Below are 17,186 nucleotides of genomic sequence, written 5' to 3'. Positions count from 1 at the left end.
ACTGCTGAGCAGGATGAACAGTCTTCATCTTCTACACCATCCTCTCACCCATGCTCAACACACTCATCTACAGCCTGAGGAACAAGGAGGTGGCTGCAGGAAGGTTCTGGCATGATGAATTACCAGAAGTTGGCTTTTATTGTGAACATGTTGGGGAAGGATGGACCTCTGCTGCAGAAGGGTATTATCAGAAGAGAGATGCCAATACACAGCAGGCAAAGGGCACTTCTCTGCAGACAATCCAGTCCACCTGTGCAAGCAGACTGCTGATGGGGCAGAGCCCTGCTTCTTGTGAGCTTCTACTAAGCATAATACTGAAAATAAGAAATATACCAGCATATTTGATCAAAATAAACCACAACCCTTTTGTTTAATTTTAAATGTGAACATATTCAATGTTGACAGTATACAGAATTTTATACTATTTTTTTTTCTGAGAAACATAACATTTTAATAGATGAAATAAATACTCCAGTACATGCAAGGTAAAAATTTGACACTGGGGGGAAAAAAATCACTCTATGGTGTAAATTAAAAAATAAAACACGCTCACAGTAGCTTTCCCCCCATTTGCAAATCACATGGCAAAGTCATACTCTTTCCACACCAAGTATACTCCTAATTCAACACAATTAATTAAAAAAAAATACAAAAAAAAGGTAGCTTCATCCATATCTAAGGAGTGAAACTGAGGTAACCTTTCTTTAAATTAAAATAAAAAAGAAGAAATGAACCCATGACCTCCTTCCTGCCCAATTAATAAAATTCAGTTGACAGACAGGGGTCGGGGGTATAGGGGTAAAACCACAACCAGCAGATTACCCATTTTCTGCTCCCCACTCCTGTATGGGCTGCTTGACACCTGGGCTCTTCGGTGCATGTGAGTTGTGTGCGTGGCCCTGGAAGATTCCTCTTGGGGAATTAACATGGTGGGGGAGTGGCGGGGGTTCCACCTATGATTTCTTTGGTATAAATGGAGAGGGGCAGAGAATAAGTGTCTTCCTTTAGGCTGGGGTAGAAGAAAGGGCATGGGGTGGAGGGGGTGTTGCTAATTCACAGAATTGGAATTTACTGGCGGTAAAGTCCTGGGTGAAGACCTCTGTCTTAAAGCGTGAGATAGCAGGGTGCAGCCTTCAGACAGGGCGCAGGCCGAGTTCCTCAGCCTCTCCCTGTGGCCCGACATCATGGCGCCCCCATCGGGGTGTTGCGCCAGATCTCTGAAGCACTGGGTCAGAAGCACGCAGGCTGACACCACGCTCATGGCACCACCCAGGATGGCGGTCTGCACCGCCTTGCCCTCTGCGCTCACAGCGGCCGCGCGACCCAGGAACTGCGGCACATTGGCGAAGCCCACCAGTGCGCTCACAGCCTGCACCAGGGGCCCATTGAAGAGCGCGCAGTGGCTGCGCGCCAGTTTACTGGGTGCCACCTTCACCTCCCTTACGCAAGCCAGCAGCGCGGATGCACTGGTGCTCATGCACTTGACGCCCAGCTTGAACTGCTCACGTGAAAAGCGGTCCCGTGACTTGTCACTGGCTAGGGCGCATGTGTCCGTCAGGAATTTGAGGTTGCGACAGGGCTGCGACACCTCCAGCAGCAGCTGCGGGGTCATATCTGCCAGTGGGGTGGCTCTTAGCACCGCGCAGCCCTGCTCCACCTCGTGGCGACAGCGTGTCACGCGGTAGCAATCCACTAGGCCCGGCTGAGCAGGCTGTGCGCCTGCTATGGCCACTGCAGCCAGATAGGCGGCGTGGCTGAGCACTCGGTCAGCGACACCACCAGGTCGCCCAGCTCCACTAGACTGTCCCCAGCCTCTCCAAATCAGCCCATGTTAAGCTGGCTTTGCACATCATGGGTGATAATGGAGAACCCCTTGGTGCGCGCAATGATGGTGTCCCGGCACTGCTCAAAGGACTCCGCACCAGCACAAGAAGAGGCGGGGCCCTCGAAGAGCACTGGCCGGGCCTCGCTGGACAGTAGTAGCAGGTCGGCCACCAGCTGCATCTTGGCTTTGCAGTGGTCGCAGACCGACACCAGCCTCTTCCGTGGCTGGGAGCTGGCCGCACCGACGGCGCTCACAGGAGCCGGAGAAGCCGCCTCGCCAGTGGGCTTCTAAGCGCTGCCGCTAGCCATCCCCGCGCCCAGGGGGCACTGGCATGCCGCTGGGGAGCCCGCTACCACCGCCGCTGCCGCTGCCGCCGCCCCCGCGACTCAGCTGGCCAAGGCCGCGGTGCCTTTCACGCACCATCATGGCATCCACCGCCGCGGGTAGAGGGCACTGGGCTGCGGCGGCCCTAGCCCGGGCAGCGTAGGGTGAGCCCGAGGGCCAGAGAACACCGGAGGCTCTTAGGGGGCGTGAGGAGAGACTGCAGCGTTCGGCCTCCCGGAAGGCTTGCAGGAACCGCGGCAGAATTAACTCACAGTCCGCGCTCCTCGCCGCGGTGCTGCCAGGAAAGTCCCTTCTGCTGAGCGGCCGCAGCCTTCCTGGGCAAGGCCTGGCCCGGCCGCCCCGGAGCGGAGAGGGCGGGACAGGGAAGCTGGGAGTTGTCCTTCCTTCCTTCCTTTCTTTGAAATCAAAATCTTTTCCTCGGGGAGGAGCACGGGCAGCGGCTCCGGCCGGCTGTGCTGTCAATCACAGGCCATCTTGGGTTCGGAGGCGCACGTGGGCTTCAGGCGCCGTGACCCCGCCAGGCGGAACTTCTCTGCGACGGCTGCCCGGGCTGGCACTCTGGAACGCACAGCCGCCCCAGGCACATCTCCTACCTCGCGCTCTCAAGAAGAGGCGCCGGTGGCGGCTGCAGGGCCAAGGGTGTGGCCGCGCTGTCTCGGCCGCGCCGAGTCAGAGCCGGGTGGGAGCCTGCACTGATTGCGCACAGCGGCGGTCCCACTCGTGCTCTCGCCCGCCACGCCCGGGTGCGCGGGGCTCTGCGGCTGCCCTTCCCGCCAGGCGGTTCACAGCGCGCGGCCGGAAGCCGCGGCGGCACGCCCTCCCGGACCGCGCGCCCGGCGGCAGGCTGCTGGCTGTCGGCGCAAATCCATCTCAGGCACGCCCTAGTCCTGGGCCCGCAGCGGCTGAGCTCTCCCGAGGCCCCGGCCCCGCGCATCGCATGCAGCTGCACGCTTCTACCCGGCTGATGAGCCAACTCAGAAGGTCCCCTTAGCGCTCTGACCACCAGCCGGGCCCGGCTCCTGCCATTTCCGCCAACCACCAACTTCCCTACTATTTCTTAATAGTAGAATATTACAGCAACATTTTGAAAAGTAAACACTTGAATACATTGCCCAAAATTCATTTTCTGCTTCTTAAAACAAAATATTTGAGCATATAAACACAAGTGCATGTTTTTTCTTTTAAATTCTTTATTTATAGATAATATGCTTTTAACTAATTGCTTTAAACATAAATTTAAACTTTGATAAATATTTACAATATTATCTATACAAGTTTGACCTAATTAACCCTAATTATCTATTTAAATATTATTGATCCATCCACTTTATGCTTTTAGTAGCACTACATTTTCTATGATTTTTTTCTTGACAAGTTGTCAAAAGTAAAATATTGGGATTAAGAGAATTTTATTATCTTCACTTATTTCTTAAATTAACATCACTTCCATATAGATTAGTGAGTAAAACAAGAGATTCTTTGGTTTTGTAACCACTATTTGATGCCAGTCAATAGTAAGGTCTTTTCTCACATCTCTGTGCTGTTTAGCATGCTTATTTTAGTATTTATTTGTAACATTTCTTGTCTACATATTTGCACTGATATTCATAATTTTTTACACATTTAACTGTTGTTTTTATATTTTTAATAATGAATAAATAATCCATTATTTACCTCATAATTGTAGGGCTCTTCCATGTATTTTATATTTGAATTTATGCAAATTTCACTCTGCAAATTCAGTTATTAGAAAATCTTTATATTGTAAATGTTGAAAACATATTGTATGTTTTCTCTCATTTTCAATAGTTTATATTTTTCTTTCAAACTTAAAATTCCAAGTTCAATCAATTTATAAAGAATAGTATTTTTTGGATAGTAATCTACAAATTCTTCTATCATTTATGTAATAAGAAAAAAATTACTTAGAAAATATTAATTACATAAAAAGTTTACAAGTAGAACTGACTCGCAATAGGAATACAAACAATCATATTGAATTTTTAATTCAAACCAATTTTTCACAGTTTCATAGGTTTTTAATCTGGCTATACTTTCTTTGTTTATGATTTCCTCTGATGTTGTAATTGCATGATACCCTTATATTATTATCATGTTATTTACATGAGTAAACTTTTCTTGTAGATATGAACAACCAAGAGGTGTCAAACCTAACAGCATGAGCACAGAAAATACTTTCACCCTCCTGAAATGCAGTGAAATGTAAAAATAGAATGAAAGTCTTGCATATTGTTTTAATGTTGTTATTTGCTTACACACACACAAAAGGATATAAAAAATCTATGTGTTTGAGTGTGAGTCTGTAGGACTTCAGAAAATGAAAATCTCTTTAGAAAGGACACAATATCCAAAGAACATAATTATAATTAGGGTGGATTTTATTTTTTTATTGATTTTATTTTAAAAAATAAATGACAGCAGAATGCATTACAATTCTTATTACACATATACAGCACAATTTTCAAATCTCTGGTTGCATATAAACTATGTTCATACCAATTTGTGTCTTCATACATGTACTTTGGATGATGATGTCTATCACATTCCACCATCCTTGCTAATCCCCTGCACCCTCCCTTTTCCTTGACCCCTCTGCCCTACCTAGAATTCATCTATTCCTCCCATGTTTCCCCTCCCTACCCCACTATGAGTCAGTCTCCTTATATCAGAGAAAACATTTGGCCTTTGATTTTGGGGGATTTGCTAACTTCACTTACCATTATCTTCTCCAAGGCCATCCATTTACCTGCAAATGCCATGATTTTGTTCTCTTTTATTGCTGAGTAAAAAAATATATATATATATGCCACATTTTTTTTCTTTCATCCACTGAAAGGCATCTAGATTGGTTCCACATTTTAGCTATTGTGAATTGTGCTGCTATAAACATTGATGTGGCTGTGTCCCTGTAGTACGCTGTTTTTAAGTCTTTGGGGGTATAGAGCAAGGAGAGGGATAGCAGGGTCAAATGGTGGTTCTATTCTCAGATTTCCAAGGAATCTCCATACTGTTCTCCATTTTAGCTGCACCAATTTGCAGACCCACCAGCAATGCATGAGTGTGCCTTTTTCCCCACACCCTCTCTAACACTTATTGGTTGTTTGTCTTCATAATAGCTGCCATTCTGACTGGAGTGAGATGATATCTTAAAGTGGTTTTGATTTGCATTTCTCTAATTGCTAGAGATGATGAACATTTTTTCATACATTTGTTGATTTTATATCATCTTCTGAGAAGTGTTTGTTCAGGTCTTGGCCCATTTATTGATTGGGTTATATATTTTTAAATATTTAGAGGAAGAAACAAGAATATTTTATGAGTGTTTAGAGTGTGGCAGTGGGATGAAAGGGCTGTGCTTAAGGATCCAATACCAAATGGGTCCTCCAATTTGTTGGAGGTTTCTGTGCACCTCTATATCCACTGAATTTCTGTAAGTTCACAGTGTTTAGGGACTGATAAAATGTTTGCTCAGCACTTTTGTAATCCCAGCAGCTCTGGAGGCTTAAACAGGAAAATTGCAAGTTCAAAGCCAGCCTTAGCAATGGTGAGGCCCTAAGCAACTCAGTGAGACCCTCTCTCTAAATAAAATCAAAAATAGGACTGGGGATGTGGCTCAGTGGTCTAGTGCCCCTGAGTTCGATCCCCAGTACCAAAACAAACAACAACAAGTAACACTTGCTCACAATGTTAAGACTATTAAAAAAATGAATAGTGGGGTTGAGGTAAATATTACAACAGAAAGTTAATCCTTTATAATTTGCACATTATCACACTAGTGAACCACAATTGTGATGAGAAATACACTCATTCTTCAAAATATGAGAAAAAGCAGGAGTGATGGCACATACCTCTACTCCAAGTGGCTTGGGAGGCTGGGGCAGGAGTATTGCACATTCAAAGCCAAATTCAGCATCTTAGTGAGGCCCTAAGTAACTTGGTGAGAACCTTTCTCAAAATAAAAAAAAATAATAATAATTTAAAACAGGCTGGGGATTTGGCTTGTGGTAAAGCACACCTGGATTCAATCCCTGATACAAAAAGCAAACAAACTAAAAGACTAAAAGGATAAAATATTCATTTCCCTTTCCCTAAAGCAAACTTGCCTAAAATGTTATTTAAGAAAACTGTAAGTGTACACCATATGCCTTATAAATCTACTTAAGGAGATACCATGTGTTATAAATGTGCACATCACAGTTGGAGGGAAAATAATGAATGTGAAGAAGTGGAAATAATGACTACAGATTTAAAATTGTGTGAAACATGGCCAAAAAGTGCACAATGAACATGGATTGAGGGACCCTGTAGGAAGAGAGGGATTAGGTCAGTCTTCCCAAGAGGCACCATTGCCCAACATGCAAGATGATCTGGAGTAGATGCTTATAAAGATGGTAGCAGATGGCACAAACTTAAACAATGCTGCTTCTTTCTACCACATGCCTTGTGATGTCAGAGGAAGGAGAGCCACTGGGTGAAGTCCCATGATAGTAGGCAAACTTTATAATTCTCCTGAGTCAGAGGATCTAGGAGGATTTCACAAAATCATTTCTAATCGAAATCTAATTTTGAGTTCTCCATATATGCTGGTAGTAAAGAGATAACTGGCACAAAATATTAGATTGTCTCTGACATTCTTTGTAAGAATGTCACTGGAAAAAACAATAAAAAATAGGGAAATGAGCAGCAATAAAAAAAATTTATCTGGCAATACATTAAAGGGCTTCACTGCAGGATGCCCGCACACAGGTTGGTGCAGAATTGGGCATGTCAAGAACGCAATGAAGGTTGAGTTCCTTACAAAGAGAAATCTGCACAGGTCATTCAGCAAGCAGGCAAGCTCTGAAAGGAGGGTTTAGCAGTTATTTTGCAAAGCTGGTCTTAATGTCCTGGTGGCAGTTCCATCAACAGTTGTTGAAAGAACTTGATAAAAACAAACAAACAAACAAAAAAAAAAAACACTGGTACAGAGAAGGTGACTCTCTCAACACAAACTGGTATTGTAGATGTATGAGAACAGGAAGTAAAAAATTATGTTGTCCATAAAAGAGAATATGGATCCAAGGTTACTGATTGATACTCAGGATGCAAAGTTGTAGTAGTGTGATTGTAGAAATTGCATAATTGCTCCAACAGTCTAACCTTTGTTCATCTATTAGAGACAATATTTTTATTAATATTTAAAAATGCATCTGAATCTTCTAATTCAAATTTATATTTTTCCAGATATAATTACTGATCCTTAGATCTTTTAATACACTACATACAGAGAATTCATTCAGATAAATGCAGGGCCTCTCTCATGGAAAATATAAACTTACCCCATGTCCCAATTAGTGATGAAAGAACTACTGAATCTCAAGAAAATTTATTTATACTTCATAAAACTATAAATTACCATTAGTGTAGGAAAAAGTTTGAAGCATTTATTTGAAGTAAATTTTTATATACCAAGCAAAAGTTTTGTAAACTGTGTAGTCTGCCTTACATGTAAATTATTTAAAAATTAAAAAGATAATTATTTTCAGTTACTTATGGACATTAAAATTTCAATGTAATTTTGTGAAAATTTCCTAAACACAGGAAAAAAATAAAATATGGTACAACCATTAGGCGAAATAATTTCAATAGTTTCTACTTTTTACTTTTTCATTTCAGCAAAGCAACCAGATCCTAGTGCCTTCATATTATTGGATAATACATGTCCATTATTTTGATGAGAAAAAAATACAATTATTCTGTCTAATCTTAGTATTTCCACATCTTGTAGATTAATTTTAGTTCCTTGGCTGTAATCACTAGATAAGGTTATTCTTGCTGTTTTACACTGTTGAATAAACGTCACCTTTTTTTAAATAAGGATTAAAGCAGAAAACTTTGATTACATTTTCATGGACCAAATTCTGTGAAGGACTCTTCTCAGGGCTCCAATAACCTCCTTGTTTCTCAGGCTGTAGATGATGGGGTTGAGCATTGGGGTGAGGATGGTGTAGAAGACAGCCAGAACCTTGTCCTCTGCTGGGGAGCGGAGGGATGTTGGGCGTAAATAAGTGTAAGCAAAGGGTAAGTAGTAGAAGGTCACCACAGTGAGGTGGGTGCTGCAGGTGGAGTAGGCCTTCTTCTTCCCTTCCCCTGAGTGCATGCGGCAGACTGCAAGGAGAACCTGGCCATAAGAACATGCAATACCCGTGAATGGAACCATGAGAAAGAAGGTGGTGCTCACAAACACTGTGTACTCGTAGACCCAAGTGTCCATGCAGGCCAGACGCAGCATGGCGGGGACATCACAGAAGAAATGATTGATGGCTCTGGATCTGCAATAAGGGATATGCAGGGCATATACAGTGTGAGCACAGGAGTTGACAGAGCCCATCATCCAAGACCCCAATATCATGAGCGTACACACTCTTTTGTTCATGCGGATGGGATAGTGGAGAGGAAAGCAAATTGCCACATAACGGTCATAGGCCATAGATGCCAGCAGCAGTCCCTCTGCACCTGCTAGAGTGAGGAAGAGGAAGATCTGAACCCCACATCCAGTGAAGGAGATTGACTTGTTTCCCAGGATGAAAGTGGAAGCCATCTTCGGGACAATGGTGGAGATGTAAGTGAGGTCCATGAGGGAGAGCTGACTGAGGAGGAGGTACATGGGTGTGTGGAGACGGGCATCCATGAGGATGAGCAGGATCATGGACAGGTTGCCAACGGAAGCCAGTAGGAAGATGAGCATAGTGAGTGCCAAGAGAAAAAGGCCAGTTCTCGATGGTGGGAACAATCCCAGCAAGATGAAATCAGTTGATGTTTGATTATAATTTTCCATCATTCATTTAGGTTTTCCTACAAACACATAAAATAATAAGTTACATAAATGGTAAGGAATTTTAGAATCATTCATTTATTTTGACTGTGAATTATTAAAGTTCTTAGATAAAGAATAAACTATTCTGAAAATGGAATCCCATTTTCCTTCTTCATAAATATATCTTAAAGTAGCAAACATGGCCGACATTTTTATAAAACCTGTGCAGTCATGAAAATAGCATATTTCTGCAATGATTTTATTAGAATATGGGTATTTATTCACCTACAGAATCAGCTGTCATCAAGATGAGCTCTTATGAGTAAGTGCATAGAAAACAATGTAAATGTCTAAAGTATAGGCTCATATTTGGGTAAATTTTTATTATCCCAGGGGCGGGGGTGACTTTTCTTCCATATTTCAATCTTAGCTTTACCTCCAAAAATGAACTCACTTACCAATTCAAGTTTAAACAGTTCATTTTGTGAGTGTTCATTACACATGACTGTTGGCATGATTGCAGCCATCTTCCTTTCCCCACCCCCACTTTACGAATACTGTTCTTATTCCCAAGAAATAGAAACTAGCCCGAGATGAAACGTACTGGTCTGGAGAGGTGCCAGTGTCTCTCTGTTCTCTCATTGAGAGAAAGACACAGCTTACCAGCCCCTGAGATGAGTACATACTGGCTTCTCTGTTCTCTTCTTGTGAAGATAAAGAGACATGCCAGTTTCCCTGTTCCTCCTTCTGAGAGATAGAAAAAGTGCCTGTTTTGTTCCTGAGAAACAAACTTGCCTTCCATAAGATCAGGGGGTGTTTTCTGTGTCAATCAAGACTAAACCCTCCCCTAGCCTGTGGCCATGATTCTAGACTGTCAAAGGTGACATTCAAGGGGGTTGCTACTGCCCTCCCTTGCTGTGGTTCTGGTCAACTAGTTGCTAGGCTACCTTGTCTTGGGTTGGTGGGGGGGTGGGTAGAGACTCGGAATCAACACACAGACTCCGGGAGCTGGTGAGAGAACTGGCTGGAGACCCACCTTAGGTCGTCGTGCAGTAGCTCAGTTTATTTTTGGAATGCATACAACTGTTATAGGGTTCAAGTGGGCATGCCCATCAATCATACATGAGCAAGATAGTATCCATAAGCCAATCATCTTCTGCCTAATGTAACCACACTATGAGGATGTTCTAAATATTGCTATCATCAGGAAGGGTCTTTGTCCCTAGGGGAGGGGATTTCTAAGTTAGAAGTTCCATTCCTGAAGCTCCTGGTCCTCAGTTTCCTGACCTGGCAGCTTGGCAACAAGTGCTAAGGATGTGGTTTCACTAACAGCTCGCTAGAGCATAACATCCCATCCTGCAGGTGCTCCTATCAGGCCAGAACAAGTGTAGATTCTTCAAGCACTCCGAGCTGCTCACAGCTGCTAGCTGCTAGCTGTAAACTGAAAGTCATTCCAACATTTCCTCCATGCTGCTGCTGTCCCTCTCTCTGCAGATCAGCCTTGTCAGGCTCCTGACAATAAACCCACTTCTTATCCCAGGTATGTGTTTGATCAGCCCTGTGCCACTTCTCTTTCAATAATGCAGAATCAAATTCCCTTAAAATCAGGTGCCACCTTTTAGTTCATGTCTTCAAAAATCTATGATGTATTCTTATGGCCCAGTGTAAATTACCAAAGGTCTTTCTCCTTGCTTTCTCACCCACACACAGAACGTTGTGGTAGACCCCTTCCCTGAACATCTGAATACCACAATCATCTGCTGGTGGTTATGCTGTCTCCCTTTCCCTACAGCTCACATGATATTACACCTTGCCTTCCAATGCCTTTACTTGCTCCTTCTTCATTTGCTCTTCTATTTCTTGTGTTTATGTCTATTTTTATTTCAAATCAGTATGGGAATTTGAGATCTAGTGCAGTGCTGTGGTTCTCTCTGGAGAAAAATGCCATCAGCAGTGAGCCCCGCTGGCCAGGCCCAAGAGTAGCCAGGTCCACTGGCTGAGAAAGCCTGCAGATGAAAGGGGGAAGTACAACATATATGTTCACGCACACACACATGTGCACCCACACACGCGGGCACCCACATACAAAGGGGCACACATAGAATGCTTTAGAAGAGAAGATGGGTAGGCCAGGGGCAGTGGTGCATGCCTGTAATCCCAGCAGTTTAGGAGGATGACACAACAGGATTGCAAGTTCACAGCCGGCCTCAGCAACTTAGTGAGGCCCTGAGCAACTTAGCAAGACCCTATCTCTATATAAAATATAAAAAGGGCTCGGGTGGTGCCCAGATGATAAGCTCTTCTGAATTTAATCCTCAGCACCAAAGAAAAAAAATGACAATGGGTATGCACAGGAAATTTAATGACAAATCATCAGAGTCACAGGAAAAGTGATTAAGTGTACAGGCAAATAAGTGTCATGACAATGAATAGTAGAGAACCAAACTAACTTGAAATTAAAATGATCACAATTGATATAATGCACTCAATGAGCCTATTAGAAATTTGAAACATACATAAAGTTCAGAGACACTACAAGAGAGAAAACTAAAGCAACATAGGAACATGAATGCTTGAAGTTTAGAGAAGGGAGAATAAGGGAAATAATATCAGATGGCCTTCCAATATGCACGGGCATTCCTGATAATACATGTGACATGAGTACTGAGTTAATAACAGTCAATACAACCAGTTTCTCCCAACAAACAAATATTCATGCTCCATATTTTAACAGCATGTAAAGTTGAAAAAAATGAGAAATAATATATTGAAAGGTATTTTATTAAAAATTCCAAATGCCATCTTAAATATAATTCTTATAAATTATCAGTATCAGCTACAGAATAAATTCCTAGAAGCTTCTTAAAGAAACATCACAATAGTGAGAATAAATGCAGAATAGCAATTAAATACCTACTGGTTTTGTAATAATTTTATATTTTTATATACTATCAATAAACTAAAATATGAAATGATGTTTTCAACTGCTGCTCCAGATAGAAAGGGGGCCATGAGTATGTTGAGAGGATGGGCAGGGCAAGGGACATGAGTGAGGGGAGTGCAGGGTCCACGTCCATGCTTGCTGGTTTGAGTCATAAAAGATGGCCTGACGTTTTAGATTTAGGAATCAAGCATGAGATGAAAAGTATAGTGTTTAAAATATTAGCAAAATTTGGAGACAGTGAAGCATTCACTGTGGTGACAAGGGGGATGGTTTGGAGCTGGTTGTTTTATTCTGCAGATGTTGATGCTCTGTTCATGCATTATGTGGATAACACCTTAAAATATATAAAATCACATCAGGGTAAACAAATAGAAAGCTCTGAAAGTATTTCACATGTGAATCCTCAAGTGGCTAGTAAGAAACTCACAGCAGTACCATGTGCCTCCATGCAGCAATCCATTCCTGAGGAATCTGTGGCCACTGACATGGCTCAGGAAAAATTCTGGGAGAGAGATCTTTATCACACCCTCGCATTTGGATTCATCATGAGGTCAGCATATTAGGTGGGTACCAGAGCCTGAAGTTATGCAAATAGTTCAGATGATTGACAAGGTTGAAAGGTAAGCTATAATCATCAGTAAAATGAACATTGCCATTTCATCCACCATTGGCATTTTACATAGGATCATCCACTATGTCCTATGTCCCTGAGGCAGCTAATATACTCTGAGTTTAATGGAGAGAAAAAAGCATCACCAAAGAGAAATAAGGAGGGCCATATCAAATCTGCTCTTTGGGATCAGAGCTCATGACTGCAAATTAAGCATTTCTTCCAGTTGTGTGTTTTCCTCTTCCTGTGGGATGATAACCTCATTTAAATAAATATTTCATCTGACAGGAAAGAGCTCCCAACATCAATATCTGTATCAAAGTCTAAAAGGAAAAGAATACTTTTGTGATTGTATAAAAAATCCAAATAAAATATTTTCCCTTTTATTTTCATTCCTCCACTGAGGTAACAAATAATCTATTTATAGACCACTCACAAAAATTTTCACCTGTCTCGATTCCCCTACAAAGTTGTGGTTTGGGCATTAACCTTAATGGTAGTATAAATATGAAGAAAGAGCAATAAAAAGAAAAATCTTGACAACAGCTTCTTAGAGAAGAAAACACTGGCCTTAGACAAGGTCTGGGCAGAGAAAGGAAGACAGGGACAGAAACTTTCCCGAGAGTCCCAGCTGTGGGAAACTGACAGATGCCAAGAAGTTGTGCCACTTTCAAGTCACATTTTATCCCAACCTCTCATACCAAGGATGAGAAGCACTATCATTACAGAGATTATAAAGTCAACTTAAAAGAGGTTGAATGACTTTTCTTTGATTGCCTGTTAGTAATTTAGACTTAAGGATGGATAGACAGATACAGATGAGATGCTTACATTTTAGGCTTAGTTAAATTGATAACCTGTCTTACATTTCAGTATTTTGAGGCATTGATTCGGAAATAAGGGTTGCTATCTTTCTAACTCTCCAAATTAAAAAAAAAAAGAATTAAGAAAAAAAACTAATAAAAGTGAAAATTTATTGTAGGTGTTAGATGATTCAGAATTTGGGGGAAATGAAACTTTTTACCCAGAAAAGCTTCTCTGGTGTTTACAATTTAAATGTTTTAAGTTCTTGCTTTCTTCTACTTCTTTTTTATGTTATTTTACCACATTTGCATTGTTCCATGCAACCAGCCTCTTTAATTAGGGGTCCAGAAGACACACTCGCCTGTACTTGGCACCCTTGTGTGAATTCTCCTTGTATTCCTGACAACAGCATGGATCCCACTATGGATCCCACTATGGGATTCTGCTAAAAAGGAGCAAGCACACTGTCTGCTTGTCAATCACATAGGATGTGTATGTCAACGTGCTCCCCAACACTACACCTGCATGTCAAAGGCAGGCTCCGGGCACACACTCATCCTTCACCTCTCCTTACTCCTATCCCGAGGCCATATAAAAGGGTTGGCACCCAGGCTGGGTTCAGTTACAGCACTGCAGCCACTTTGGCTCAAACTCCACTTCCCCTCACTTTCTAAACACACTTTCCTACCTTGATTACTGCACTCACTTACGAAATGATTGGCCTAAGTGTGGAGTGGTTCCAACCTTAATCTTATCATAAATCCAGGAAATAATTTTACAGAGAATATCAGACATTGGTTGTATTATCAATTTCACTTTTAAATCGCATTAGGTATTAGCAATTATACTAATTCTTGCCAGAATTGTATAGCAATCTGCTTTAGATATAAAAAGAGCTTCATGATTTGCAAAGTTTATAAGTATGTAAGGAACACATGTATTTTTGTCTACTTTTAAGAAAAAGAAAGTTTATCATCTACATACTGTGGGCTTATCACTATTTGTAACTTTTAATCCCACTTTAGTCAATTGTTTTTTTAAAAGTTCTCGGGTGAAAGGAAATTCTAAGTTTACAAATTGCTTACTTTAGTACTTTGTAAATGGCAGCTTTTAATTAATCTAATAATGGAATAATCTAATATAAATTATATCAATAAAAATACCTTTAGTATATGTTCCTTTCTTCTCAGTCCTCTTTTATGAAGTTCCTGGATTGGGTAGCTGACAGGGCTACTAGCTTGTACTCATTGTCAAATTCATTTTCTGAGTAAATTTTTTGAATATTTTTCAAACTAATGGCCATAGTCATTTCTTATCTCTTTATTTGCCTTTTGAAATGTTTCCTGGAAGACTCAGGAGCAACCATGAGTCACCCAACTTTACATGGATCTGAGTTAGCCATGTGTGTGTGTGTGTGTGTGTGTGTGTGTGTGTGTGTGTGTGTGTGTGTGTAGTTCTGTAAGAAATCTCCACTGAGACACTGCTGACAGAAATTAGTCAAAACCAGCACTGACTGGCCTTTTGCCAAGATGGGAACAAGTTCTTCTTCTTCTTTTTTTTTTTAAAAACATGTATCCCAGGTGTGTTAATGCTCAGTTCAGATGGAAAACAAACAAATGCATTTACTCAAGTATCTTATGTATTGTTATTAATTTAGTGCATCTTTTTATGCATTGTCATTCATTTAGTTCATCACCATAATATGTCTACATGAGAATTATAGTTCTGAATCATCTGATAGTAAATTTACTTCACCACGGTGGAAAGCAGTAAATTCAATATAAACACATTAGAAGGTGCTCTTAGAGCATTAGACACTTGGGGAACAGTCTTTAATTTGATTTTGGTAATATTTAATTTCAAATTTTTCTTATGTCAGAAATTAAATATTAAACAAACAATGGCATAATTAAACAAACAATGGTATGTTTCTATTGGGAAGGAGGTCCTCTGGGTCCAGGTTAACCTTATTTTTCCTAACCTTTTAATTGTAGTAAAATATACATTAAATAAAATTTATAATGACAGTCAATTTTTGCTGCACCAGTCAGTTACACTTAGCAGACTCACTTTTGGTACACCTCCATATATTTTTCATCACCCTAACAGAACCCTTCCCCACTCAAAAAGAAAAGAATAAAATTCCAGAGAAGGACTATAAAAAACTGATAATAAGAATGTTCAGTGAGCAAAAAATAAGATAATAAAAAGAACAAGTTAAGAGAACAAATAGAGGAAGTGAAAACCAATTCTAATAAAGAAATAGAGATTCTGAAAAGAAACCAATCAGAACTCCTGGAAATGAGAGTCACAATGAATCAAATTAGAATCCCCTTGAAAGTATCTCCAGCAGATAAGATCACATAGACAATCAGGCCTCGAGGACAGAACTTCAGGTCTTGAAGGCAAGGTATCTGAACTTGAACACTCAGTATGCAATGAAAAAATAAAAACAACTTAAAGGCTATGATCAGAAATTTCATATACAATTTGAGCACACAAAGATTCAGCATACTCAGGGACAAGGTCAAGGGAATAAAAGTAAGAGTCATTTGGACAGAAGAGAAGATGGAGATGTTGACAGATGTCATTAAAAACCTTTTTAATAAAATAATAGCAGAAAACATTCTAAACCTTAGAAATGAAATGAATATACATATACAGGATGCATAAAGAACACAAAGCAGAAAATATAAAAAAGAAGTTATCCAAGACACATCACAATCATAATATCTAACATAGAAACTGAGGAAAAAATATGAAAAACTGTAGGAGAATAATGTTAGATCATTTTAGAGGTAAAGCAATAAGGGCCACGTCTTACTTCTCAAACCCTAAAAAGAAGGAGGGACAATATTCCAATCTGTAAAACAACAACAACAACAACAACAACAAAAAACACCAGCTATATTTGCTATATCCAGCAAAATTATCTATCAGAACCTAAGAAAAAAATAAAATCTTACCTTCATAAGAAATAACTAAAAGAATGGTCTCTAAGAAAGACATCACTACAAAGAATAATGACATGATCACTGACACAGAGAAAACCCCACATAGCCACACCATCTGATACCTGACAAGGTGGCATGTATTGGAGAAAAGTTAGCCTTTTAAAAACACGGTGCTGGGAAAACTGCATATTCATATATAAAAGAATGAAATTAGATCTAATCTCTCATTCTGCACAAAAGTGAAATCAAAATGAACTGAAGACTCACAATTTAGACAAGAAACTCTGCAACTGCTAGAAGAAAACATAAGGTGACATTCCCTCCTACAAGGGGCAGGTACCAACTTCCTCAAGAAGACCCTTAAATCTCAATGAATAACACTAAGAATCAACATGTGGGATGCCATCAAACTAAAAACCTTCTGCACAGCAAAGGAAATGTTAAGAGCATGAAGAGAGACCTACAAAATAGGAGATCTGTGCCAACTATGCCTCTGACAGGAGATTAATATCCAGAATATATAAAAAACTCAATACACAAAATGCAAATAACCTTATCAATAATTGGATAAAATAAGTAAGCAGACACTTCTCAAAAAAAGGAATATAAATGGTCAACAATTATATTTTAAAAAATGCTCCACATCTCTAGGCAATTAGAGGAATACAAATCAAAACCACATTGCAATTCCATCTCACTCCAATTAGATTCACAATTATCAAGCACACAAATAATAATAATTGTTGGCAAGGAGGTGGGAAATAAGTTATGCTAATCCAGTGTTGATGGGACTGAAAATTAGTATTAAACACTCTGGAAAGAAGTATGAAGATTTCTGAACAATCTGAGAATGGAACCCCTTATTACCTAACTATCCCTCTCCTTGT

The 17,186-nt window shown here is 40.6% G+C and overlaps 1 protein-coding gene and 1 pseudogene across 1 annotated transcript; both read right to left on the bottom strand.

Annotated features, from left to right (window-relative positions):
* Positions 1-424: 424 nt before the first annotated feature.
* LOC144378601 (talin rod domain-containing protein 1-like) lies at positions 425-2,133 on the bottom strand (annotated as a pseudogene).
* Positions 2,134-8,069: 5,936 nt separating this feature from the next.
* On the bottom strand, positions 8,070-9,008 carry LOC144366649 (olfactory receptor 2L2-like). The gene has a single exon (XM_078021185.1). It carries the CDS (start codon positions 9,006-9,008, stop codon positions 8,070-8,072), a length of 939 nt encoding a protein of 312 aa, XP_077877311.1.
* Between the last annotated feature and the right edge of the window lie 8,178 nt (positions 9,009-17,186).

Source organism: Ictidomys tridecemlineatus, chromosome 1 (genome assembly GCF_052094955.1).
Source record: "Ictidomys tridecemlineatus isolate mIctTri1 chromosome 1, mIctTri1.hap1, whole genome shotgun sequence".
In the NCBI taxonomy this organism is placed as follows: domain Eukaryota; kingdom Metazoa; phylum Chordata; class Mammalia; order Rodentia; family Sciuridae; genus Ictidomys; species Ictidomys tridecemlineatus.
The sequence above is the reverse complement of the archived record's forward strand: the minus strand, read 5'-3'. Positions and strand labels throughout refer to the sequence as shown.